The sequence below is a fragment of the Desmodus rotundus genome, chromosome 2 (genome assembly GCF_022682495.2).
Source record: "Desmodus rotundus isolate HL8 chromosome 2, HLdesRot8A.1, whole genome shotgun sequence".
In the NCBI taxonomy this organism is placed as follows: domain Eukaryota; kingdom Metazoa; phylum Chordata; class Mammalia; order Chiroptera; family Phyllostomidae; genus Desmodus; species Desmodus rotundus.
Genome location: NC_071388.1, coordinates 186,040,105 through 186,066,567, shown reverse-complemented (window position 1 = coordinate 186,066,567; position 26,463 = coordinate 186,040,105). Strand labels below are relative to the sequence as shown.

At 43.7% G+C, this 26,463-nt stretch overlaps 1 protein-coding gene across 4 annotated transcripts; it reads left to right on the top strand.

Annotated features, from left to right (window-relative positions):
* Positions 1 to 5: 5 nt before the first annotated feature.
* Positions 6 to 25,248, top strand: MDH1B (malate dehydrogenase 1B). 4 transcript variants are annotated; one of them, XM_045198376.2, is made up of 12 exons: positions 6 to 102; positions 4,405 to 4,517; positions 6,824 to 6,958; positions 8,645 to 8,679; positions 8,995 to 9,491; positions 13,027 to 13,168; positions 14,487 to 14,650; positions 16,181 to 16,320; positions 16,626 to 16,677; positions 21,237 to 21,299; positions 23,329 to 23,394; positions 24,756 to 25,248. In XM_045198376.2, exons 1-12 carry the CDS (start codon positions 81 to 83, stop codon positions 24,776 to 24,778), a joined length of 1,452 nt encoding a protein of 483 aa, XP_045054311.2. In that variant the 5' UTR covers positions 6 to 80; the 3' UTR covers positions 24,779 to 25,248. The 4 variants fall into 4 exon arrangements, with proteins under 4 accessions (XP_045054311.2, XP_045054309.2, XP_045054310.2 ...); XM_045198374.2 differs by lacking the exon at positions 8,645 to 8,679 and adding an exon at positions 7,151 to 7,293; XM_045198378.2 differs by lacking the exon at positions 8,645 to 8,679 and adding an exon at positions 7,151 to 7,293 and having other exon boundaries at positions 79 to 102; positions 4,409 to 4,517.
* The last annotated feature ends 1,215 nt before the right edge of the window (positions 25,249 to 26,463 follow it).

Sequence of the window (26,463 nt, the reverse complement as noted above, 5' to 3'; positions counted from 1 at the left end):
CTGCGCCTTGTCCTTGGCGGCGTGGTTGCCAGGAAACCGCGAAGACGCAGTTCCTGCCCGGGGATCACACTGCCTCACACATGGCCAAATTCGTGCTTGCGGGTGAGTGATTCCCGCGTGAGCCGGCCGATTGCTCAAAATAGCGAAAGCTGCTCGCCTCCTCTGGCCTCTTGGCAGTGATCTTCTTTACTGGCTTCTGTTCTAGCAACTTCAGCCTGTACATGGACCACCTTAGGCTTTCTCATGCATGCATTCAAAGATGTTTATTAGGCGGTGACCCTGTGCAAAGCACTACCGGACACTGGAGATGGAGTAGGGGGGAAAGATAAGTCCCTGCCTCGAGGAGCTTTCAGTCAGAAGCATGTGAACAAGTAATTTTGATACAGTGTGATTAATGCAATGAGGGAGAGGTACACAGGACTTGGGGTAGGGGCGTAACAAGGGCCGATTTGTCAACGTTTAGAACAGGGAGTCCATGCCAGGTAAAGACACAGAGGCTGCAAATCTCATGGCCTAATCGACGATATGGATATGGAGGAAGTGAGTGGACCTGGGGCTAGAACGGGACCTAGAGCAGGATCCCCGAGTGCACCAATCAAAGGTGTTTGAACTGTACCATGACCGGAATGAGCAGCCATCGAAAAATTTTAAACAGGAGAATATCCTTGTCAGCAATGGAGGGGAAGGATTGGAAATGACGACTGGCATCAAGAAAAGCACTCAAGAGGCTTTTACTACAGTTCTCTCATACCTGCCTCCTTCCCTTCTCAGCAAGTTTCTTAGGAGAGTAGACTGCTCTTCTATCTCTAGGTCCTCCTTCCACTCAATCTAGCTTCTACATCTGCCTCCTTTCCAAACTAATCCTCGCGAAAGTCACCAATGACATTAGAGAAGCTGTCCAGTCCTTCTCTAATTTGACCTCTTTGATGAAGTAACACAATTGGCACCTCCCTGAAAATCTATTTTCTAAGCTTCTTCATTCATTCAGAGGAATATTTCTGAGCACCGACTGGCTGTACGCTGGGCAGACAGTGGTAAATATGCAAGGCCTGCGGCATGTGTGGCAGCATCAGGGCAGGGTTCCATAGCGGCCGTGGCAGACGGCCTTATTCCGTCAGGGGCTTCCCAGAGGGAGTGATTTTTTAAGCAAAGACCTGAAAGATGAGAAAGAGTTACTTAGCAGAGGGGAGGTAAGAAGGAAGAGAGTAACGTAGGCATGGGTAGCAGGAAGTGGGGTTGGAAGGAGGAAAGTTAGCTTGATGATGATAGAGTACACAAGCAGGAGGAAACTGAAACAGAGTTAGTAGGATTGGAGCAAAGAGTACAAGGAAGAGTATCATAGCCAGTGTCACAGAGTTAGGTAATGTAGATTCTGGTGAGCCATGTTCATTATTTTAAACTTTATCCAAAGTACACAGAAGGTTTTTGGAAGGGGAGACACAATCAGATTTGCATTTTATCTGAGTGTTATGACTGCAGTGTGGGAAGAGAAAGACTGGATGCGGAGAGCCCAGGTAGGTGCTATAGTGCAGTTAGGGGATAATGGGTGGCCTGACCTAGGAAATGGAAAGAAGGGGGTGGATTGAAAAGATGTTAGGAAGGCAGAACCCATAGAGCTAGTTGTCTAATTGGGTGGAGGAAGGCAAGTAAGGGAAAAGAAAGAGTTAAAATTATTCCCAAGCAGTGGTTTGGATAAGTGTGTAGATGAGAGCTTATTGCAAAAAGTAGAAGAGCAGACTTAATACTCTGGGTACTCTTAATACTCTTAGATAAGTGGGTAAATGAACATAAAGAATTTAAGAGAAGGAGCAGATTTAGTGGGGAAGTGGTGGCAAAATTTGTCATAGATATGCTGAGTGTCTATGGGACATTCAGAAGGAGATGAAAAAATACAGGAAGGTATAGATGGGATAAGGAGATAGGTCTGATTTGGAAATAGAGATTGCTGCTTGAGACCAGGAGAGTGGAGGAGATTGGGCAGCAAGAACAGGTAGGGTATGAAGATAAGATAAGAAGCCTTGCAGAATGCTTCCCTTTTAATGGATTGCTAAAGGAATAAGAACCTGCAAAGTATAGTGAGGAGTGGCCAGAGACGTAGAAAGAAATCCTGGAGAACACCCAAGCATAATGGGTGCTTCAGAAGTGTAGGAAGGGGGCCAAATTCTGCCACAGGTCAACAGGAAAAGGATCAAAAAGTATCCACTGGCCCTGGCTGGTATGGTTCAGTGGACTGAGTGCGGGCCTGCTAACCAAAGGGTTGCCAGTTGGATTCCCAATCAGGGCACATGCCTGGGTTGCAGGCCAGGTCAGGTCCCCCAGTAGGGGACGAGTGAGAGACAACCACACATTGATGTTTCTCTCCCTCTCTTTCTCCTTCCTTTACCCTCTTTCTAAAATACATAAGTAAAATCTTTTTTTTTTTTTAAGTATCCATCGGAGTTCTGGCCGGTGTGGCTCAGTTGGTTAGAGCATCATCCCATAGACCAAAAGGTCATGGGTTTGACCCCCGGTCAGGGCATATATCCCAGTTGCAGGTTTGATCCCCTACCCGGGCATGTACCAGAAGGCAATCAATCAATGTTTCTCTCTCACATCTCAATCTCTCTCTCTCTCTCTCTCTCTCTCTCTCTCTCTCTCTCTCAGCAAAGAAAAATAATCCTTGGGTGAGGATTACAAAAAAAGAAAACAAAGTATCCATTAGATTTAGTGACATGGAGGCCCTTGGTGACCTTCTAGAGAATTATGGGAAAAGCAAGATTGCTGCAGGATGAGAAAGAAATGGAAGTTAAGAACTGAGGATGGCAAGTTAGAGAACTCTTTCAATTTTTAATTTAAAAAAAGACAAGTTTTAATAGAAAAGGTTGGGTAAATTTTAATAGAAAATGTCAGATGGAAGACAACAGAGTAGCTACGGGGGGGGGGCATGGGCTTTTTGTTTTTTAGTAGAGAAGAAACTTAAATATAATGAGTATACTTAAATACAAAGGAAAACGGTCATTAGAAACAGAGATAAGATGCCAGAAGGAAGGTATAACCAACTGAGCAGAATCAGTGGAAACTGAAGGCAGAAGAGGGTAGTATTCAGCGCATAAGTGGTAAGACTGGACCTGCACAGAGGCGGTAGGATTCCTTCTCCATGGAAGAGGAGAAAGAAGGAAAGGATGAGTCCAAATGCAGACAGGCTTGTACACGTGATGACCAGCGGTTGGAGGATTTCCTAACTGATGCCTTTTTCTGTGACTTGCCTTTATTTTTGTAAAGTAGAGGGCAAGGTTGTCTCTTGGAGAGAAGGAAGAGTTTTGAAGGAAGTGGACAAAGTCTGGAACAACAATTGTGGCAAAGAGAAGAGAGTGTTGCTAAGGGAAGCAGATCTCTAGGCAGATTTGAGGGCCACTTGAGGCTGGTGACCATGAGTTTAATGGTGCCTCTCTGCTCAGCTCTGCCACATTCCTCCAGGGGTGCCTAGCAGACCTTAGCACAGAAAAGGCAGGTGAAGGGCTCTTAATCAGGCTGGTTTGTCAGAGCAGAGTGGCGCAAGATAATTTAAGACATAAACCAGAGAGTGGTTTGGATTCGTGAACTACGGATTTGAACTAGACAGGGAGGCTACTAGACAGGAGGAGGCTGAGAGAGTTTGGTGACTTAGAAGTCTGTGAGGTCGAAGGACTGGTAACTGGGGAAGAATGCTATCCAGAGACTTCTCCACTTGGCTCCTGCCTATCACACACCCAATTCCAGGCACATTGGTAGCTTTAATTTCCTGTGTGCTGATGGCTGCAAAAATCTACATCTTAAGCTCTTACATGGAACTTGCACTTCTCACTTATGCCTGCAGCTACGTGCTGGTCACATCCACTAAGATTTACTACAGATACCTCCAACTGCACGTGTCTTTAATTAAACTCACCTGTGATTTCTATCTACCAAGCTCCAGGTCATCCACACAAGCTAGAAAGTAGAAGTTATTCCAGACTTCTCTCTCTCTCTCAGCTTCTCCTTCCCCCAATACTCCCTGCCATGCGCATCAAATCCACATGTGATTCTACCACTCTTTACCTCACACTTTGCCTATTCATGGCTACTGATGAATAGTTCATTGTTGGCAGTTCATGCTTAATTAGTAGCATGGAAGCCTCTGAGGGGAAGTGAATTCTAACATAGTACTGGAGGAGAGTAAATATTTAATAGTCTTTTTTTCCTTTCCACATTTGATTACTTAAGATTCTGACCTCCTTTTTTGCCAATACCATAAGAATCAAAAGTTTATGGGGTGGCAACTTATACCATAACTCTGTTATAAAATATAACTATATGATTAATTCTGTATCTGCATAGCATATACTTATAATTGCATGATTAGTTTTGTATGATAAAAGAAAGCATTGCTAATCTGAACTCTTCTAGGTAGAGCGGATTGCCCATATTATGCAAAAGCAGAACTTCTAGCCGACTATTTACAGAAGAATCTTCCTGATTTTCGGATATATAAAATTACACAACATCCTCATGTTTGGGAGGTAAGAAGCCTTTATAATTTGTTAAATTCTCTCCCTCACACACACAAATGTGTTCCAATTTGATTTATGTTAGCTAGTATATCAGATAGGTTTCTAGTAACGAATGTACATGTACTACTGATATTTTACTACTAAAAAATAAATCTTCACTTATCAGTCTCAACACATTATTTTCCCCCCTAACATCCAGTAGAACAAACAAGGCCCTAATCAATAAGTGGAATAAATTTGGCTATGCCCCGCCCCCTGCCCCCAAGAATCCAGGTCACTTATATTTGTACTTTTAAACATTTCCTCGATATTCATGTTAGTTTCTAATGTGATGAGGTGCTTGTTATTTGAAGTAGCCTTCTTTGGGGCTGGGTTTCCCCAGAAACAGACTGAGATGGAGATTTAGGTGAAGGAATTTCCTTTACTGGAGGGGGGCGGGCGGTGCTCTTGGGAACAACATCCTGGGAAGGAATAAGGGCGGCAGCATCAGGCAATGGGAGACGTTGAATTGCCATCCAACTGCAACAGAGGGCTCAGCCCGCCATACAGGGGAATCGGAGGCTGGGCTGGCCCTTCAGAGATATCCCCCACGCAGGTGAGAGGGCTGGGCTGTTGTACTCCCCCAGCTAACAGTCAGTGCATGCTGGTTGCCCAGGGAAGGGATTTCACTTAAGGCAAGGGAGCCTGCTTGGGCTAAGATCAGTTCCTGGAGGGAGACTCAGCCGAGGCATTGAGTGTCTTGGTCATGAAGGGGAAATCTGGGCTGCAAGGACAGGATCTGGGGCACTTCACCAGTCAGGACTTTGGGATCCATATGCTCTGTGTAATAGCTTCTCATCATTGAGGAACAGCTTTGAGGATTCTGGCTGACCGCTCTCAGCTTTGGTGAGGGGCAGCTTGGCCTCTAGGGTCACTGCATAACCTCTCTGTCTTCCTGAGCCCACCGTGCCTTCAGCTGTCTAAGCTATCTTCCTGCTGGCTCACTTAGTGCTTCTTCCACAACAGATATTCTCTGGTGGGCACTGCCCCCTGGTCTTTTTTTCAAGATTCTATCATCCCAATGGCCTGGAGTCCAGCTCTGTAAAAGCATGTCTTTTAACAGAGCTGGCCTGGCCTAGAATGAATAGCCACACAGGGCTTCTCAGCAGTACTGAGACTCCTTTTGCCATGCATTCCTTATCACTTTGGTGAATATAGTAACCCAAAGCCCTTCCAGAGTACATTTTTTCTAAGCTTTTTGATCCCTTCTTCCATTGTCTTCCAAGGTAGTTCCGGTATTTCTATTTCATTTCACGTGAGCCACCACCTTCTCCAGCTTAGGAGAACCGTCTAGCAACATGCTGTCACTCTCTTCTGAGGTCTGCCAGGGCGTGCCCTTTTGAATTGAAGAGGAGTGATTCATATTGCTACCTTCTCCCATGTCCAACTCTATGTCTCACCCTTGATTCAGCGCCCCAGGGGCCAGTCCTAGACATACTCTCGCAGTTCTGCCAGGATAGCAACATGCTCTTGATGCTGAAGGTCCTTTGAGGTCAAGTCCCTGTCTTCCATAGACACAGCATTTCACCAGTCAGGCTGTGTTGTGAATAGAGGGACGACGGTGGAATCTTCACAGCAGCACTGTTTGCTTTAAGGTGGGATAAAGGCAGAGAGATTTCAACATCAGAAGGGAAATTCGTTTCTAAGATTTTATTGGTAAGGTAACCTCGTTACACGTGCCTCCAAAGGCAAGCAGGCTGTCGGTGCGCATCACCCCTGAGAATGTTGCTGTCCATCTCCACTGAGCTCTTGTCTTTGGAAGGTCTGATCTACACAAACCAGATAACGATTTAAGATTTTTCTAATAAACAATATCGGAAACCCCCAGGTAACTTGTAGCTCATTAATTTAATCTGAACAGTATAAACTATACTCAAAGATTTGGAAAGCAATCTCAAATTTATATGGCTCTAAGACTGGAAATATCTCATATAGACGAACAAGGGAGAAATCAGTTGAATTTTTTTTTAAATCAGTTTAGTTGGAACACTTGGCTCCTCTGTAACATAAACTCTCCAGGTCTTCTCAGCAAAGAGAGCAACTTTCTATACTTTCATTTGGTCAGTGAATTTGAAAAATATTTTTGCTTATTTGATTAATTTGTCACTTAACGCATCACCATTTCTACATTTACATTTGTACAATTTAAGATATCTGAATTTTACGTACATGTAGTAAAAGTAAAAACCAAGCTGGTGTTTCAGTGTTTGAATTCTAAAATATTGAATATTGAGGCAGATTTACTGTGTGAGTTCACTTGGAATATCATTCAATAGGAGTGGCTGAAAGATTTGTGCAACAAGAATAAATGGAGCCACAGAAATTCCCCCATCATCTGGAGAGAGCTGTTGGATCGTGGAGGAAAGGGTTTGCTTTTGGGAGGATATAATGAGTTTCTGGAGCATGCCCAGGTATATCAATTAAGTTGATTTAGCTGTTCAAAACATGATCATTCTCTCACATTGTTTTCTTTTTCCAATGTCTTGCTTTCTAAAGTATTCTCTCAGCTGCCCATTCTGGCTTTAAACGAGGACTTTCCATTATAGCCATTATCAGCTGATTGTCTTTTCTCTGGTGTTGGCTTTTTCTTCTGCAATGTTCAGCTTTACTATGGTGTCACCTCTAGCATGACAACTGAGATGATGAAGGTAATTGCTCAAGAGAACCTGGAGGCACATGTGAAAAAAGAGCTGGAGAAAGAACCCCAGAAAGACCTCATTGATCCCTTGCAAGTCTGGATCACCAGGTGGGACAGTGAAACCCCAGGATTTGTGAGTTAGGCTTGTTACATTTAGAAAGGAGGATGATGTGGAATTACGTGATAGAGGCAAATCTGAATGTCGAGTTTGAGATTTGTGTATATATCTATATGCATGTGTGTATCTCCCAATATGGCCCATGTATGATCTTTAGATCGTATATGTATTGAATATGTGTGTACGTATGTGTACACACATATTAAATCTAAGAGCAACTTTATAGCAAAGGTATTTATTCTGATAACACTGCCTCCAGCTCTCATCCCCTCGTTCTGTTTCTCTCATGCTGTCTCGCTCTTATTTTGCCCTTGGCCTTGGTGTCTTTCCTTCCTCTCCCTTGCTTGCTTTCCCCTCTCCCCGCTCCCCATCTCACTGACTGTTGCCCTCTGCTTTCCCACCTGCCACAGCTGTCTCCACTGTCATCATACACTCATTCTCTGTATCCTCTACCCCTCACTCTTGCTCCTTCTTTCTTTTTCTCTGTCTCACCTTTGCTCCTCGTTGTTCCCAGTCTTGGGCACTTGTAGTCTTTATCGTTGCCTTTTCCTCCCTGTATTTCTGCACCCTGTCTCCCTCTCTCTGTTTCTCTTGCTGTCCATCTCGCTCTGTCTCTCCCTTCCCATTTCCTCTCTCCACCCCTCAATCTCTGCCTCATACTGCCCTTCTGACTACATTTGTCTGTATCCTGACAGAGACATTCATTTAAAAACTTAGGTTGTTATGAAATATTTCAAATACAGAAAAGAATTGCGAATGATGTAATGAACCCTCATGAACCTAGCACCTAGACTTCACAAATGTTCATTCTGCTTTAGGGTTTTTTAAAGGATTAAAATAGTACAGCTATTCTTGAAACCCCATTGTACCCCTCCCCAAACCCACTGCAAAAACCAAAAATGCCCAGATGCATTTCCAAACTCCCTTCTAGAGTCATTACAGCTCTCAGTGGATGGCAAACCAGGCAGAGAGTGCCCAAGTATTTGCTGAGTTACGGGTACAGGTCCTGAGACCTAGACTGTGTAAATCCTAGGCTTCTTTGTAAGGATTTAGAAAAGAGTCATCCTTTCCCAAAATTCCCATTGCTTTGTAGATAAGCGTAGGCCATACTAAAGAGCTATGGTTAAAAGAAACTTGTTATTTCTTTATCTTTCTAAGAGAAAATGTAAACGTGTAGTTAGAGAGGTATGACTCAGTTGTCTGAAATTTTGCTTTCTGCATATTCTATTTTAATTTGAAAAGTTTTACAAACAGATACATTTCTCATTTGGGTATTGTTTTCAGATGGCCAGGACAAGGGGTTGGTAGTGAGAATTTTTTTGTTCTGCTTTTGCATTTTAGCCTTCAAAGCTGAGTGTTCTCATCAGAAAAGGGAGGTATGTGAATATGTGCGATAATGAACATGTTAATTAACCTGATGGGGAGAATCCTTTCACAATATATACATACACAAGATTATACACTTTAAATATCTTACAATTTTGTTTGTCAATTATACCTCAATAATGATAATTTTTTAAAAAGAAGCAACAGCACGTACAAAATATGGGGAAATGTTCATACAGCTGTGTATGCCTATTTAAAATTTTAAATCACCTTATTAACACACCTGCAGAAATATCTATTATGGATAAAGGCTTAAAGGGACGAAAGATTTAACCATTGCTAATCAGGCTTTGCATTGTTCTTAGTGCCTCTGCCTCTGCCTGCTGCCACCTCATTCCCATCCTGACCAGCGGCGAAGTGTTTGGAATGCACACGCAAATTAGCCTAACTCTATTTGACAATAAGCAGGCAGAAGAAACTCTCCAAATCCTTGCAACAGAGACGCGGGACCTGGTGTCGCCCTTCTTGCGGAGCGTGGCTGTCTGCACAAGGGCGGAGGAGGCCTTCCACCAGGCCCACGTGGTCATCATCCTGGATGACCCCATGGACAAGGAGTTGTTCACGTTGGAAGAGTACACCCGCAGCCGGGTGCCGCTGTGCAGGCTCTACGGGCAGCTGATCGAGAAGAACGCCCACGAATCTGTCAGAGTGGTCGTAGGAGGGAAAACCTTCATCAACCTTAAAACGGTGTTGCTGATTAGATTCGCCCCAAGGGTGGCGCACAATATTGTCGCCGTGGCGCTGGGGGTGGAAGGGCAAGCCAAAGCCGCGCTGGCCCGAAAACTGAAAACAACCCCCTCATGTGAGTGAGCTCCTGTTTCTGGGTTTGTTTCTAAACAACATGATTTCAAATCAGCTAGGAAGAACACTGTACCCTCTGGGATTCTTCTGGAATTTGGGTTAGAAGGCCTGAGGCAGATCCAAAGCCCTTACTGTGCGATTCGACTACTGTGCAAGCATTTTTAAACTGGCTTTCATGACTACCTGGCTTTGTCCATCATCATAAAATTAATAAGCAAATATAATGTCAGATTGCTTTATACTTTTCCAGTAATAATTTGAAACCTAATATTCCATTTTCTCCATGATAATAGTTAACTAAGGTAATCAGTATTTTTTTTTAAAAAGTAATTGATATCAGCGTACCAGCTGGAGCTGTTGTGAGAGGAAAAAAATTAATTAAAAAAATGTACAATGAAGCTCTATATTAAAGTGGCTGGACCCCACTTCCTAATTGGGTGACTCTGGGCAATTACTTAACCTGGCTGTGCCTTGGTTTCCTCACCTGTAAGACGAGAATGTTAGTAGCACTTAGAATTGATGTGAGGATTCAATGAGATAATATTTCTAAAGTGCTTAGAAGAACCCTTGGCATGTGGTAAACACATGCAGGGTATTTTATTATACGTCCCCATGGGGTTATGATGCCTGATCAGTTTCTGCTCCTGTTAACCTCTGAACTAATAGACATCAGAATCATATGAGGATGAGACTGGAACAGAAAATGCATTGTTGTATTTAAAAGGAGGTTGCTATATTTAAAAAAATATTTGTCATACTTGACAAATCTTAGCTATCGTGGCCTTAGATGGAGCAGGCACCGCAGAGTACTTCGAGAATGCAAGGCAGTACAAGGCATTCCCTCCAGCAATTGGGGTGATATTGAGATATGATCCCAGAGTGCTCTGAATGGGCTATAATGGACTTCAGTGAGTCCCTAACGCATTCTAGCAAGAGCTGAATTATCCATTTCTTTACAATGAAGCCCTGGAACTGTAACTTCTGGTATTTTGCATAAACACAGATTTTTAGTGTCTTACCCCCAGGGTCAGTGCTTACCTCAGCCAAACTGATACTAGAATTAGCCAGGAGAGCAAAGCATTTTCCAATCATTTTATCTCTGTTGCCAACCAACTTTACCTGCATATGTGCAGACAGTGGTTTATCACAAAAGATCTATGATCTGCTGGTGAAAGTGTCAAGAAGAGGCAGTGGCACAAATGTAAAACGAGGTGAGGTGCAGGATCGCAGGGGCTTTCAGCCAGAAAGCTGCTCTCTCGTGGGTCGGCTGGTGCCACCCTCTGAGCCCTGCTGTACTCATAGACAAGCATATGAGAGGCAGGACAGAGAAAAACAAAAGCTGGGAAAAGGAAAGAGAGACAAAAGGGACAGTAGTCAAAGTAGAATTGTCAGCATAGCAAGGAGATGCTCAGCAACAACAGGGGCAGAGTTGAACAAAATTACGTGAAATACAAAAACCATCAAAGAGAATCATTCAGGGAAAATTCTAGATGCCAAGAGGGTAGCAAACCTTTTCAGGATATCCCCTGAGTTCCGTTCACACATAATTCAGCCTCTCAGACTATATGCTTTTGCTTAATTGGGACTCTTTCTGTTGCAGGTGACAGAACATCCACTCAGAGAACTCTTTCACGTAACTAAAAAATGCAGGAGATAGCTCTGATTTCAGGCGTAGCTGGATGCTGGGGCTCAAGTGAGGATGTCAGGACTGGCTTGTACTCTCTCTCAGCCTATTGGTCGGCTCCGCTTTCCTCAGCATTGGCCTGATTCACAGGCAGGCTCTGAGGAGTAGCAAAATGATCCCTGGCATCCCTACTCTAACAAGTTCATAGCTTAGCTACCCCAGTGGAAAGACGGCAATCTCTCGCACTCTCTCGATTCTTTGAAGTAGCAGGATAATACCTCATTGGCCAGGCCTGGACCACAGGCCCATCTTTGAGATCAGTCATTGTGAGGAAGAATCCGGAATTTTGGTTTCATGTCTATTGATTGACCTAAGAGGTGAGGACAGCCTCACTCAAACCACATGGACTGGAATGGGGGAATAGTTTTTATTTCAAGAAAAACCAGGATGCTGTTAAAGGGAAAAAGTAAGAAGAAATGCTGGGAGGATAAAAGGCAGATGTTTAGTATACTTTAGGGCATCAGAGCTATACAGGGCCTGCAAGCTGATAAGAAAAACAATACCCATTGAGATTTAAAGGCCTTTTATAACTTTAGAAACAGACTGTTCTTACTTCATGAGTCATTTTGATGAAAGAATCTCAGAGGAGCATGGGAGACAAGATCCAATTCTCACTCTCTTCTCCCCCTGCCCTGTGTCTTGCTGTAAAGTTTCAAAAAGACACTCATTTTTTGCAGCTTCTCTTGCATCTGGGGGAGGTCAAGTGATGTAGTCTACTTAAAGTCACTTGGAAAATATATTTCACTCCCTGAAAAAGCAAGAGAAGAAGCCTCTATCTTGTCTTCTCCTCAATTGCCTGCTTTTGAACACAACTGTGAGAGTGTGACACTTGAGCTGCTGCAGCCATTTTATCACCATGAGGGGAAGGCCAAGAGAATAGCAACTATGAGCTGCTGAACAAGTACCAGTGTCACTGCCTACCTTGACATTTTGTTATCTGAGAGAAGAAAATCCCTTCTACTTAAGCCAAGTCAGTAAGATATCCTGTTACTTAAAGCCAACGGCAATCTTACCTCATACAGGAGAAGAGGAAAGAATCTCATCTTTAGTATAGGAACTGGTGTGGCCTTATAAGAGAATTAAATTTTTAAGCAAATATACAAGTTAATAAATAATCAGTAAAAGTACTTATTTTCACTTTGGATACAGTAGTCCTAGAAAATTTACAATTATAGAATCATAATTAATACCAATCCTTATTTTTCTCTAACTCCATCCTCTTATTTTTCTCTAAAGTCAGCATCACTTTGTATAGTACTTGTTTTCTCACCCACTGCCTTCCACCCTCAGAATGCTGCAGGGATTCGGGCTGATTGACTTCCTTCCGAGCCCACCCCCTAGAAGTACCTCACACACAGAAGCTAATTCACTAACTATGCATTGATTAAAATGTTCCTCAGGGTGCTCTTATTGTAACACCCTCATTCTGCAGCAAGCAAAACCCACCCAGAGAGTTAAGTGATTTGCCTACATTTTTATTCCAGTCTAGAATCAAGGACACTTTTGGACAGAATCAAAGGAGATAAAAAGTTCTGTTAAGGCAAGCAGAGCGAGGAAATCAGGACCAACGCCAGTGGTATTTTCAGTAGCCGTTTCTTCAGGGAGCGTTTCGGCATTCCTTGATGTCCACGACGTGCCCACACCATTCCTCGCGCGTTAGGGACCACCAGCCCCTGATTAAGGAGGTGATCCGTCCGCATCCTCTGCACACTTTCGGGCAGCACACACTTCCATATGTTCTACAGCAAGAGGACCAATCCTAAAACAAACACAGAAGCGAAAAATAGGCTGCGGGCAATTTTTTTATATTAACATTCATTATCATGTTAATTTTTATTTCTTTTCTTCACAGGCATCAAAGATGTGATAATTTGGGGTAACATTAGTGGAAGTAGCTACGTTGATCTGAGAAAGGCCAAAGTTTACAGATACGACAGTGCTGTCTGGGGACCTCCTCACTTTTCACGTCCTGTTTTAAGCTTGATTTTTGATAGGTACTGTGGCTTTCTAAGTAAAGTATACTAACGATATTGAATAAACATGTAATAGCCATAATCTTTTAAACGATCTGGGAGGTCTTTGTGCAGAAATAACTTGACATCGTTCACACTCACGTTCATGCTCTCTGTTGAAGAAACAGAAATTTCCACAGGATTTTAACTTGTCAGCCCCTACCCCCAATTTACTTGCTTTTGAAATGAATTTTTATATTTCAGATTATCCTTAAAGTGGCTCACATGTTCCACTAAAGCTATCTCTAAAGCAAGTGTATGTCAAGGGTCTCTTAGTAACTTAAAGACAGAGATATGTATTCCGGTTGAAATTAGTCGAACATTTTCAAGAACGAGGAATGAAGGAGTGGACCTTGCAGGGTGCCCTGTCCCAGGAGAGGCAGAATGGAGAAGTGTGAGGGGCACAGCCTGAGAAGCAAGCCTCCTGAGCTGAAATTCTCCCGGAGCCAATCATTAGCGATGCCACTGGAGACATGATACTTCCCCTCTCTATTCCTCAGTGTTTTCACCTACAAAGTGGAAATGGTAACACAGTATGGGCCTTCTAGGGTCACTGGGAAAACTCAATGCATTAATTTACAGCTCAAGCACTGAGAACGGTGCCCACCTCCATCAACACTACCACTGTACAAGGGCAGAGGAGAGAAAGGGGCAGGGGAGCCTTTGAAGCATGTTCCAGACTCGGCAGCACCTCCCTTTCCAACGCCCCTCCCTTTCCTCCCGCAGACCTTAGGAACTCAGTCCATCTCTAGAAAGCACATGTCTCCACGTGGCTCCCCTGCACTGGCTGTCTGGGTGGGCACAGCACGCTGTGGAGCTGCGTCACGATGGCTGAGCAGGGAGGCCATGCAGGGCTCGCTGTAGTCCAGCTGCATGCGTCCCCGACTATACACTGCAGAATACAAAAACATCATGTTTCCCTAGGTCTCAATATGAATGACTCGATGTTTTATGATGTTATTTTATTGATGAAGTATACCACTGGTTCCAAGGTAGTACCTACAGAGCATCCGTTCTCTGGAACAAAGGCATTTGTCCTGGCAGCCTTTGACCACTTTGCTGGGTTCCACAAGTATATCATCATGTTTTTAGTTTGAAACTTGGGGATTTCTTTCTGCTCTATTGTATCACTTCTCCATCAACTTTTTACGGGATTGAAGAAGCTTAAAGAAAGGACACAGGAAGTCATATCTCTTTTGTGGAGATGTTTTCTTGTGCCCAGATTCACTGACCCAGGAAACAGCCTTTTTCATTTCCATTTCTCCCTCCACTGAAAAATTGTTTCCTTCTCTCCTTATAGCGAGTGGGTGAACAGAGAATTTGTGGCAACTCTTAACGAGTGGATCTCCACAGGAAAACAATTTCGAAGCATCTTAGCTGCACACAGTATAGCCACTACGTTGAAATACTGGTACCATGGCTCACCGCCTGGGGAGATCGTGTCCTTAGGAGTACTGAGTGGAGGTAAACCTGGGTCTTTCGCACCTTGTAATAGTGAAAAACCTGCGTGTGTGCCTTGAACTCCTCCTTCTGTGTCCCCACCTGCTGTCTCTTAACACGACCTGTAAGTAGTTTGGATTTGCACAATTTCATAATTGTGTTCCTTGTATTTCCTGATCGTGAGTGGAACCGCCGTCCTCCCCAAATCAAGGAAATCTCCCCAATTCCCCCAAGCCAGATTAAACTCTGCCTGTCCCCCACACTTCCATGGCAGTACGTCCCTCCCTCAGAAAGCACATCTCGGCCTGCCTTCGTTAAGGGCGTGGTTGGTGGCGGGTGTTCCCTCCATCATAGAGCATATACTGCTCCCCCCACCCCCGCCCCAGGGCAGGGCTTTACCTGTCTCTTCTTGCTGCTCCTTCACGGATAGATGCACAAGGAATCTTGTGTGAATTCAAATCAGTATGTTACCCTTTTAGTGAAACAGGCATTTTAAGCCTTATCTTTATTGGTAGAAAATGTAACTAATCTGTTTAGGAATTCATCAATAGACAACGCAGGACGGGGGAGAAGGAGCCAGTGCTCATTGTCTCCCTGAAGCTGCTCGTAGGTAGTAAATTCTCCCGGGTTGTCCCCCGGGAAAGCTGGCTCTTCCCAGAGGAAATAGAAAGTGAGCAAATAGAGGACCTGGGACACCCTCCGAAGACAAGGTTTTTAGATCCTAGTTTCTGGCAACCTGCATTTTGTGTGTGCGCGCGCCCTGGTGGCCACATGTTGATGACTAGCATGGCAAGCGTAATTTTCTTATTTGATTGAGGAACAAAAGGAGGGCAGTTTTATCTGAATGCTGCTCAGTTAGTAGCCAGGATTGCCAATCTTTCTATTTGGAGCACACCCAAACTGGGAACTGGGAGCTGGGAAGAAATCGCCAACTTCCCTGCCCCCTCTCTTTCCCTTCCCAGTCCTCATACCTTAGCTCTATGACTGCCCTAGGCCCCTAAAGAGCAGAAGGACAGATTGGACAAAGGCCTGGGGCTCATGGGCTACGTAAGGGCACAAGGGCACGAGGAAAAGCCCTGGATAGTAGACAAAAGGAATCAAATGAGGGGGAGGAGGAAGACCCCAGCAGCCCTCCAGGCAGAAGCGGGGAGTCTGAACCTGGGACAAAGGGGATGAAGAAGAGGGAACAGTGGCGCTCCCTTCTGAGAGAAACACACAGGGGGACTGTCAGCCCAATCAGTGCTTCTAGAGCAGGGGTGTCAGACTCGCTTTCGCTGGGGGCCACATCAGCCTCACGGTTGCCTTCAAAGGGCCAAATGTAATTCCAACTCCCTAACAGTTAAGGAGTAGTTACAGTTATACAGTCCTAAAGTTATTTTGACTCTTGAATCTAGAGTGTTTCAATTCTCCCTGGGGAGGAATCACCAGAAGTTTAGTTCCACTGTTATCACTACAGATCACGTACTAAGTCTGTTCCACGATGCTTAGTAGGTATGTATGACTTCTTTTTCTGAGAGTTTTTGTTTTGCTCTGCTTCGTGTTTGCTCACTGCAGGCCAGTTTGGTGTTGCTGAAGGGGTGGTCTTCTCCATGCCCGTGAAATGTGAGAATGGAACGTGGGTGGTTCTCACAGATCTCAAAGATATTGAACTAGATCAACAAATACTGACCGGAATGACAAGTGACCTGATTCAGGTAATGTCAGAACAGGTACAATGCCACTGACTTGGAGGATCATCTTAAACCCCTTCCCTTAGGCCAAGGCAGACATTTGTTTTGGGGGGTTCAGTTTGACTCGTCTTCCTAAAAACAATAAGGAACCAACACAAGTTTGAAAAAACTCAGCAAACATGCACTGCTCATTTGGTTATATAATTTCTAGTGTGTGAAAAAAATTGTTGGTTATTTAAAAATCAAGAATCAAAGTGTTTTTCTATTAAAGAATGATTAAGTTTATAATTATGGTCATTTACTTCTCTGATTATAAAATGTTTCAACAGGAGATACTTGTTGCATTTGGAGATTTGAGACATTTTCAGCCATATCAATCAGGTAATTTTTTAGATGTGATGTTTTATTGGGCTGCTGTTAAAAGAGTATTAAAATATTTGTTGAAACTGAGTCACTTTAATGTAGATAAATATAATCCATATCTTATTATCTTTAAACCAAATTATTGGTAAAACTGCCAAGTTTATTGTGTCCTTTGAAATAAAACATCTCATAAGAATGCTAAAGAAATCGTATCTTGAAAACACTATGACCTTATAAATTTTGTGCGTACGATACATATTAGTTTCCTGGGGCTGCTGTAGCAAATTACAACAGACTGCATGGCTTAAAGCAAGAGGAATGTATTCGCTCATGCCCCTGGAGACTGAAAGACCTAAATCAAGGTGTGGGCAGGGATGTGCCTCCTCTGAAGGCTCTAGGGGAGATCCTTCCTTGCCTCTTCTAGCATCCAGTGGCCATGCTTGGCATTCCTGGCTTGTGGCTGCATCACTCAAATCTCAGCCTCTGTTTTCACGTGTCTGTCTTCCCCTGTGTATGTCTGTGTTTCCAAATTCAAGAACACCGGTCATAACATTTACGGCCCCCCCTAATCCAGCATGACCCCATCTTAACTTGGTTATATCTGCTAAAACCCTATTTCCAAAGAAGATCACATTCACCAGTACCAGGGATTAGGACTTTAACATATCTTTTGGGGAACACGGTTGAACCCCACAACACTACATTTATTGTGGAGAACTTTTAAAAAGAAAAATAATTGCAATAGGCTTATTTTTCTTACTTTCATTTTCTCTAATTATAAACTCACAAGGAAATGCTATTAGCTTTCTTTCTTTACTTAAGGAAAATATTATCTTAAATATGGAAATAGGAATATAAAAATAAATTAATTTATGCAAAGAGCTTTAATTAAATGCATTTGAAAGCCCAGCATTCTTTCCTTCTACTGATATTTATGATATGCCAACTACAAGCCAGTTCTAGGAGCTACAAACCTGGGGTGAATAAGGTCGACCCCTTCTTGCCCTTTTGGAACCCACAGTCCACCAAGCATCACAACTTATGCAGCAACTGCAGATGTAGTGAGCCTTAGGCATGAGAAGTATGGGGTGCTGTGTTGTGAGAGCTTATGCCTGAGAATATAATGAAAGAGCTTGAGGCAGGAAAGCATCTATCGACTTATTCAAAAAACTAAAGTAAAGCTTGTGTGGCCAAAGCTTGAAGAGGTGAAGCTGAGAGACAGAGCCTTGCAGAGCAGATACGAGAGTGACAGAAGGCTCCTGCGTGGAGAGTGACCTGACCAGGTTTGCGATTAGTTTGGAAAACAGGTTGCAGCAAGGCTAGACTGCTTGCAGAAAGGCTAGGGAGGAGGATATGGAGTGACACCAGGGAAAGATGATGGCAGCCGAGGCTGGAGGCAGTGGAATTTGCAGAGATATTTGGGAGGTGGAATCATCCAGACTTGATGACAGATTGACTCGGGATGAACAGAGGACTCAGGCTTCTTCTGGTTGAGCAATGGATGGATTTGCTGATCTGGGGGTGGGGGAGGGGAATAGCAATAGAATGTTATTTGAGAGAGAACATGTGTGTGGATATGGGGGGGCACAGGAGGGCACAGTGTCAGAGTAGAGGAAGAATGAGTTTAATTTCTTACATTATGATTCTGAATTATCCTTGGGATATCTAAAATGGAAATACATGGTAGAGAACTGCGCACTTCCTGGAGCTCAGAAAGATCCAGACTGCTCTTGTCAAACTGAGAGTTGTTGCCTCATAAATAGAAATGAAGCCATGAGCATGGTGGATATTGTCTAGAGAGAGTGTGAGGGGAAGGCCTGGAGGGACTTAGTCTTTAGTGATCAAGTGGAAAGGTGGACTGAGAGAAAGGGGAGGTCACAGAGAAAGGACGATCCCCCGGAATCTGATGTCTTAGGAGAACTAAGGGCAGAGAGTGTTGCAGGAACGAGGGCCAGTCTATACTGTCAGGCCTGAAAAGTACCCCATGGGTATATGGCATAGAGGTCATGTGCGACTGTGGGAGGGAAGGACCCTAGCTTTAGGCACCACAGTCTGGCTGTGGAGCTGATGTGCTCAGTGCTGTGGGCCAGAGGAATGTGTGGATGCTGAGAACACTGGAAAGCGCCAGTGACGTGGCCTTTCTGGAGGAGGTGACATCTGAACCCAGTCACAAGAGGAAAGAAGGCATTAGGTAAGCTAAATGGGAGGGGTATTCCATTCAGAAGGAGCGACACATACAAAGGCAGAGAAATAAGAACTTTTTACGAACTGCCCATTTATCTTATCTGGAAAATAAATTGAGTTTAGAAATGTCAGGAGCCAGAGAGGTCACTTACCTTGGTGAAACCACTGTAACATTTTAGGCAGTGAAGGGACAGGGGCAGATTCTAACTTCAGAACGAGCACTCTGCTCATAATGGCAAGAATGAGCGAGAGGGGAGAAATCAAAAGCAGTTAAGGGCAGTTCTTTTGCAGGGAAAGAAGTAATAAGGGCCTTAACCAAGAAGCAGCCATGGGAATGTAAAGGAGGGGCTAGATTTGAAAGCAATAAAATTTGAGAATTTGACCAATGTGAAGAGGATGTGCGAGCCCTGGGGACTCAAGAACGCCCTGATGTTTTCGTCATCTGGACACGTGCTGGTGTCATTCCCCGAGACACCACTTCCCAAGCAGTCAGCCACAAATGGCTGGGGTGTGTGCGGCCATTCATCTCCTTGGCCCCAGAGTCTGAGTCTGGGGCAGCTGGGGCCCCCAGGCTGGTTGTCTCTATTGTCCTCATCATTAGCTATGTATACCAGGTCAGGAAAAAGATTAGAAAGCTGTGATGAAGGTAAGGAGTATAGGAGGAGCAGATATTTAAGAGGCATCTAGGTGAAAATGTCTGGTGGGCAATGGGCACATGTCCCTGGTTCACGTCCAACAGCATTGGAGAGGGAGAGGGTGAAGCCAGAGGGGAGTGAGGAGAAGGATCCTTAAAAACCAAGCACAGCCTCAGAGAACAAGCTGCAGCACAGGGGATCAGCTTCCAGCAGGAAGTGCCCCACTGTGAAGGCCCAAGCAAAGGGAACAGGTGGTGGCTGTGGATACAGGGAAGTACGTTGGATTGGTGGGGGGGGGTAAGAAAAAATAGCAGCCAAGACCAAGTCCCTAAGACTAGGGGAGAGGCTAGCATTAGAAGGGAGGAGGTGAAGGTTTGAAGTAACTGTTCAAAGGAAAGGAAAAGAGGACAATGGAAAAACACAGAATTTTTTTCGAGCTGAGGGCTCAGTAGAAGTTAGAAGCCATGAATTTGTAGTAACTCCAGTGTCAGGCTGTGTGATTTCCTCCTAAGGTGCTCCTCTACCTGGATGCAGTAGAGGAAACCCAGATGCAGGATCTGTAGTAGGATCTGAATTATTAGAGTATACTGCCACCCCTGCAATCAGAATAATGCAACTAAAATAAAAACAGCACTACACTGTATTCCAACAAAATTCTGAATGTTTCCATGATGCCTTTATTTGGCATCATTTCACAAAAGTTTTTATTTATCTCAACTTTCTCTTGTTTTATTGGCACCGTAAATGGGTGCTAAGCTAATTTGGTCATTGGCATTGGACATAGAAATGGAAAATAAGCAGTTTTGATGTTTTACTTACCATTTTGGAAGGAAGGAGGTGAGTCAAAGAAGTCAGGATAGTTGCAAGAAAGCCATGAAATGATGAACTATAGGGGTCTAGATTGGACAAGAAGGAAGTCATAAATAGAAATAAAACTAAAAGCTCCAGGTGGGGGTGGTATTGAAAATATTTATCAACCTGTATAGTATGGATTTCAACCAATTAAAACAGTTGCTCCCTTTCAGAATGGATTAACTGGTTAAAAAAAAAAAACTGGCAAGAGACCAGATAAGTGCTGCCCTGGGTCCAGACCACAGAGAGTTTAGGGAGGTCAAAGATCAAAGTTCTGGAAGTGGGAGGAAGGACAGAGAGACTGCAGGAAAGAGAGATTATGGCTTATGGCCGAAGGTGGCCTTTGGGGACTCAGTATCAGCCTGGCTGGTGGCCAGGTCACCAGGAGTGGGCTGAACCAAAGCCCAGAGGCAGTGCAGAGGCAGAGGGTGTAGGCACAAAAGTCTGGTGAGCAGTTGATTTTAAGGCCAAAGCTTTTATTCTCAGAATTTAGAGGCCCTCTGTGTGGCTTCCTTCATCAGGCTGACTTCTAACGCTGTAAATTCCTTTCGTGATAGTGGGCTATAAAGCAGTCATTCTAAATTTGACTCCATTGACTGGTAGTTAGTCCTAAATTTCCCATAATACTTGCACTACAGAGGGTTTTGTGAAAGAAAATGACCTGATTTTATGCTGTTTTTATTATCAAAGGTTAAGGTGTACATAGAGTTGATTCATCTCAACTCAGTCACCATTGGACTTTGCCCAAAACACTGTTCCAGAGATTCCAAGAATAGAGCTTTGAAAATAATCAGAACTTTGTAGAGTTTGGGTAGCTCTGCTTATTAACATGCCAATGAGCTGATTCATGTAGGAGAATTGTTTAATCTTTTCAATTAAATTAATACTTAATTTTCTGACTTTCAGAAACTGGAAAGACCACCTCCACTGCCAACAAAGACAACCGGGGAAATCAGCAAGCCTCAGATGGTAGGTATATCGACTGGAATCATATTTAAAATCTACTAAAATCTTTGGAGGAAATTACCAGACATTCATTGAGCACCTCCTATGTGCTAGTCACTGTGAGAGACAGTGGAGGACACCATAAGGGGGCGGTGGCCACACAAACACACCTGGGGGACAGGAACCATGAGAACATGAGAAGGTAAATGCTAAGATACGCAATGAATTAAAAAACTCAATAAAACTAAGGTCAAGACAGGTCAAAACAAAAGAACATCTATAATAAGTAATCTAGAAATGTATAAGGAAAGATTCTTCTACTGTATGAAGGAGGAAATTTAATAATAGCTTGAAATCTAGTTGTGACCTGAGATGGCTAAAGATGGTCAAAGGGGCTTTTATTCAGAAACTGTACTAGTCCAATCACACAAGATGGAAAACTTCTGGAGATCTGCTGTACAACAATGTTCATATAGTTAAAAATACTACATTGTACACTTAAAATTTTGTTAAACAGGTAGACTTCATGTTACATGTTTTTACCACCAAAAAACCCCCCAAAACAAACAAAAAAAAACCGTGCTAGGTGCCAGGGACATACACATAAATCAAACATTGCTCTTGTCCTCAAAGTGCTCACCGTCTAACATGGGAAATAGCAAAACCACTTTACTGAGGAGTGTTACGATACAGACAGGCCCAGGGTGTAATGGGATCACAGAGGAGGCCTCCTGATGGAGACTGGGAGTGGGATGGAAGGCTTTCAGGAAGGAGTGAAATGGGAGCTGAGTCTGGAAGAATGAGTAGGAATCACTCATGTAATTTAGTGAAAAGGAAGGGTGCAAGTGGGAGGTTGACTTGGAAAGAGGATGTGAAAGTTATCCCACCAGAGGGAAAAACACGGGCAAAGGAGGCCTTTCAGGTGATCACGGCCTGGCCAGAAATATGAACCTGAGACAGTGTAAAATTGCATTCAGAAGACAGTAAGCTGGGTAAGAGCAGAGGATCCAAACAGGATGAGTACAGCCGGAAAGGGCAGGTAGGGGGCATCTGCTGTTGGGCTGAGTGGTTTGTTGGGAGCTCAGCACTATGGCAGGTGGGTGGCGAGACAAAGCATAAAATAGAGGGAGGTCAGGCCTAGAGGACTAACCTGCTTTATCACTAGCCCTTCAGAGCATGATCAAGCAGCCCAAACCTCTGTCCAGAGGAGCGTGGTGAACTTGGTCCCAGACAGACTAGAAATCTTAAGAAGCCCACTCAGATAGACAGTATCTCTAGGCCTCAGGGCGGCAGGTCTGTTATGCCAGCTGGCCTAACTGGTGTTATACTCAGTAGACCGGTGCATCCTCCGGGAAAGGGTGGAGGGCAGTAAGGCTCTGGTGGGAGGTCCGAGAACACCGTAAGACCTGTCAGGAAGAGAGCGACGGGCAGCTTCCCAGGACACAGGGAGACAAGCCAAGTTGTAGACTGTGTGTTCCCTAGTCTCTGTATTGGAACAATTTAAGTCATTAATTAACGTTTTGGGTTCTTAGACCCTCTAATAAACGATCATCTTATGCAGATGAAATAAATTTAGTGGTGATAAAGTGGAGACGTTGGGGTGGATTTCAGTTTGTTTGGGCGCTATTGGTGGATGAGCATTGGAATCAAATATAGCATATACTTCCCATACTGTGGGTTAAGTGGGCTGTGAAAAAACTTAAGTGGGTCACGAAATAAGTTTAATAACTAGCATTTTTTTGAACTAGAATAAAATTGATAATAAAATGGTAAGGAGACCAGAATCGTTTCCCGATGCGCTAGAATTAAATAGACAGGGAAAGGTAGGTGGAGAAGATAAGAAACGGGTGAGAAGCTGGAAAAGGGAGAATCTAGTGTCACATAGGTTTTTGTTTTATTCTGTGCACACAAGTGCACGTGTCAGACTACAAACAGATAAAATGCACTTGTTACTGCGAGTCACGCTCAACAAAGTTCGAAAACACTGACTTAAAACATCTCACAGGTTGTTGATTATATTGAAACCCAACGTGTTTTATCTTGTTTTGGTTAGAACAGACAGCTAGCACTCATTCTGATCTAACCCAAGAGGACGAAAAAAATTTCATTATGCTGCACGGTAAGTCCTTCGAGTTAGACGCTGTCTCTGTGGTGTTAAGAGTCACACCTCACGTGGCTTGGTCTTAGAGAATGATGTCGTGGTCAGAAGAACAGAGTTCAGTAACTGAAGTAATTTTGTAATAAATCCATTTCTTTTCTTATACTTCATAAACACTTTGAAGGAGTGATAAAAATGTGGACAAGTTTTAAATTTAACTGGCTTTAAACATTTTTTTTCTTTCATTGGTTCTAGAGAGAGGGGAAGGGAGGGAGAAAGAGGGAGAGAAACTTGGATGTGAGAGGGAAACATCAACGGTGGCCTTGGATAAGCCACTGTCGTGGGCTCGTGCTCCATATCAAAGTGACCTGGCTGCTTGCAACTCCCACAGAGAGCCAGGCTTTCAGAGGACTGGAAGGAACAACAGAGGAAAAACTGAAAATAACTGCAAAAAATCAATGTGCTTTAAATACTAAAAACTTTGTCCTTTTAATTCTCTATTTACCATAGTGGATTTTTCAGATCTGATTCCTAAAATCAACTCTGAAAAACCCTTCGGTCAAGTACCCGTAAATGGTAGGTAGTAGAAAAAACATTCAATAGTCTTTTTCTAATTCCATAAATGGAACTGGGTAGAAGAGATCAGGTCCCGTGACAGGGTTCTTTCCAAACCCTTCCCCCTCCCCAGGGTCAGCCTTGCTGACTCTCCTAGAACCCAGCTTCCTGCTTTTATAACCAGGACTATGAAAGTGACAACCAGGTCCTTCCCTGGGACTGAATGAGTAAGGAAATGGACACAAAAACATCCGTGAGTCCAGATTTTCAAAGTAGAGAACTGAGCTGTCTCCATACTTGAGGAAAACAAGGTTGATGTAGATTTCTTTGTGGTCAACCAATCAGGATATTCACTCACACCTAATTTTTATTTGAATATCAAATAAAATTAACTAATCTAGAGCACCTTCCGTTCTGGAAATGAACAGTGTAATGGGCTTTGGAGGGGGGCTCGCCGCGGGGAGTTAGAAATCAGGCACGGAGGAGAAGCAGGACCAAGAGAGGAAACGGAACTGACAGGATAGCTGCAAACAAAGTGCAGCATGAGAGGCAAAGGAGCCGAGAGGCAGAACACAGGGAAACAGACTGAGGTCAGCGAAGAGGGCGGAATTTAATTCTGTTAGATGAAAATACCTAATGATGGTCTTAGAGTTTGATTCCCTCGTAGGAGCCCGCTCACACACACTCTCCCTCAGCCTTTGACTCACACTGAATGTGGAAATCCAGAAAACAGAAGGAAAGGGGAGCACAGAAAAGGTTATAAAAACAAATGTTACCAGTGTATTTTTTCAATTGTTACATCTTTTCCTTTTTTCTTCCTTTTACAGACTATGAAGGCAGAACTGTGTAATAGTAACAGATCAAATTAGACCAACTATGAGAATATTTGGTGTTATCATAAATACAGAAAGACCCATGATGTCTGTACTTAGGGAAGAATAATTTGGAAGATTTACTTCAGTCTTAGATAACATTATGCTCGACAATTAAATAACAGTTTGACAGCACACACACAAAAAGGTCAGAGTTCAGTTATTTAGACTATCCACTCATTGGGTTGTTTACTATTAATTTTTCACAAATAGTTTGGTGTCCATTGTTTTTTGACCTACAATAAAATAATTCGTCACTCGCTGTGCCCTTGCCTGTACATCCTTCAGAGAGAACTGCCTCCTCCTGCAGACTGTACCCACGGCGTGGGCCTAGGAGGCCGCCTTCACTCAGATTTTCTTACCATGTTCGCCTCAACTGATTGGGCCCGAATAGACACACCTCTCTCAAGAAGGACCAATCAGATTTTCTCTTGCTCTCTTTAAAAAAAAAAAAACTGAACTGAGAAAATTGGCTAAGTTGGAGTGCAGTGATGGTGATATGGACTGGAGAAGGCCAGAGTTCTGCCTGCATGGCCTTCGGAGCTGGTGGGGTTCACCACCTCCTTGAGACCGGGGTGGAGGGGTGCATTGTCTTTCCTTGGCTTTGCCTGGTTTAGTTATCTTTACAATAAATCACAGTTTCACTTTAGCTTAGGTTGAATAGGTTTCTGTTTTCGTGACACCAGATATGGCCTGAATTATAAAAGAAAAGCCTACTATTTTTACCATATCATTACATGGTTTAAGTAAAAATTACAGTCGTTTATTACAGCAGGAGCAGTCAAACCAATATGTTCAATATTTTCAAGCTAATGGGATCCTTTACAAATGCCAATTAGGAACTTTCGAAAGCCCAGGAGTCACGTTAAAAACTGCTGATATCCGTTCTTTCCCTGTAGTTTTAAATAGCTCTTACAATACAACTTACTTTCTGAAAATTCAGTGAAATTTCAAATGCTGCTACATTGCTTCTAACTATCATGATTCAAAACCATGGCTAACTTTTGCTGCTTTTCATTTGATGTTATTGTGAAGAAATCCTAATTACTGTCTGTGTTGAGGACTTTGGGTGAGGTTTTGGGCCCTAATCCTACTATTTCCCCACCTTGCCCTATGGGGACCTCAACCAAAGGAGTGTGACCACAAGAATGTGGTGGGAGGACACCTGGTGCCCCGCGCAGAGCTGCGCGTGTGCTGGCTGCTCCTCAGTCTGCGGGGCTTCTTGGGAGTATTGTAACGTTGAGCTAGACAGGAAAACGTGACTCAGATGGAGAGATCCCAGCAGAGCTCCCTGCTCCGTTCCCCATGAGTCAGGTGTGCCAGTCACTTGTCAGCAGAGCCCAGGTGGGAAAGCTGGAACAGGGAACACAGCCGTGAACACACATCACCTTTCAAGGCAGTGGCCCCACTGCTTAGAGATATTCCTCCCAGTAGATGTCAAACTCTGACCAAACAGGTAAGCAGCTGCTTCTGTAATAGCTGAAGATCTAGGAAGAGAGACTCGGCAGAGCTTCTCCTTGTTAGGGACTGTAGGAAACATCGAGCCCATCCCCAGCAGGCTGTACTTTCCAGGATGCATATAAACTACCCTATCTTTGAACCTCTATAGGGTGATCAGGTTGCTCTAGCAAACACACCCCATTGGAGAACAGAGCAAACTGAT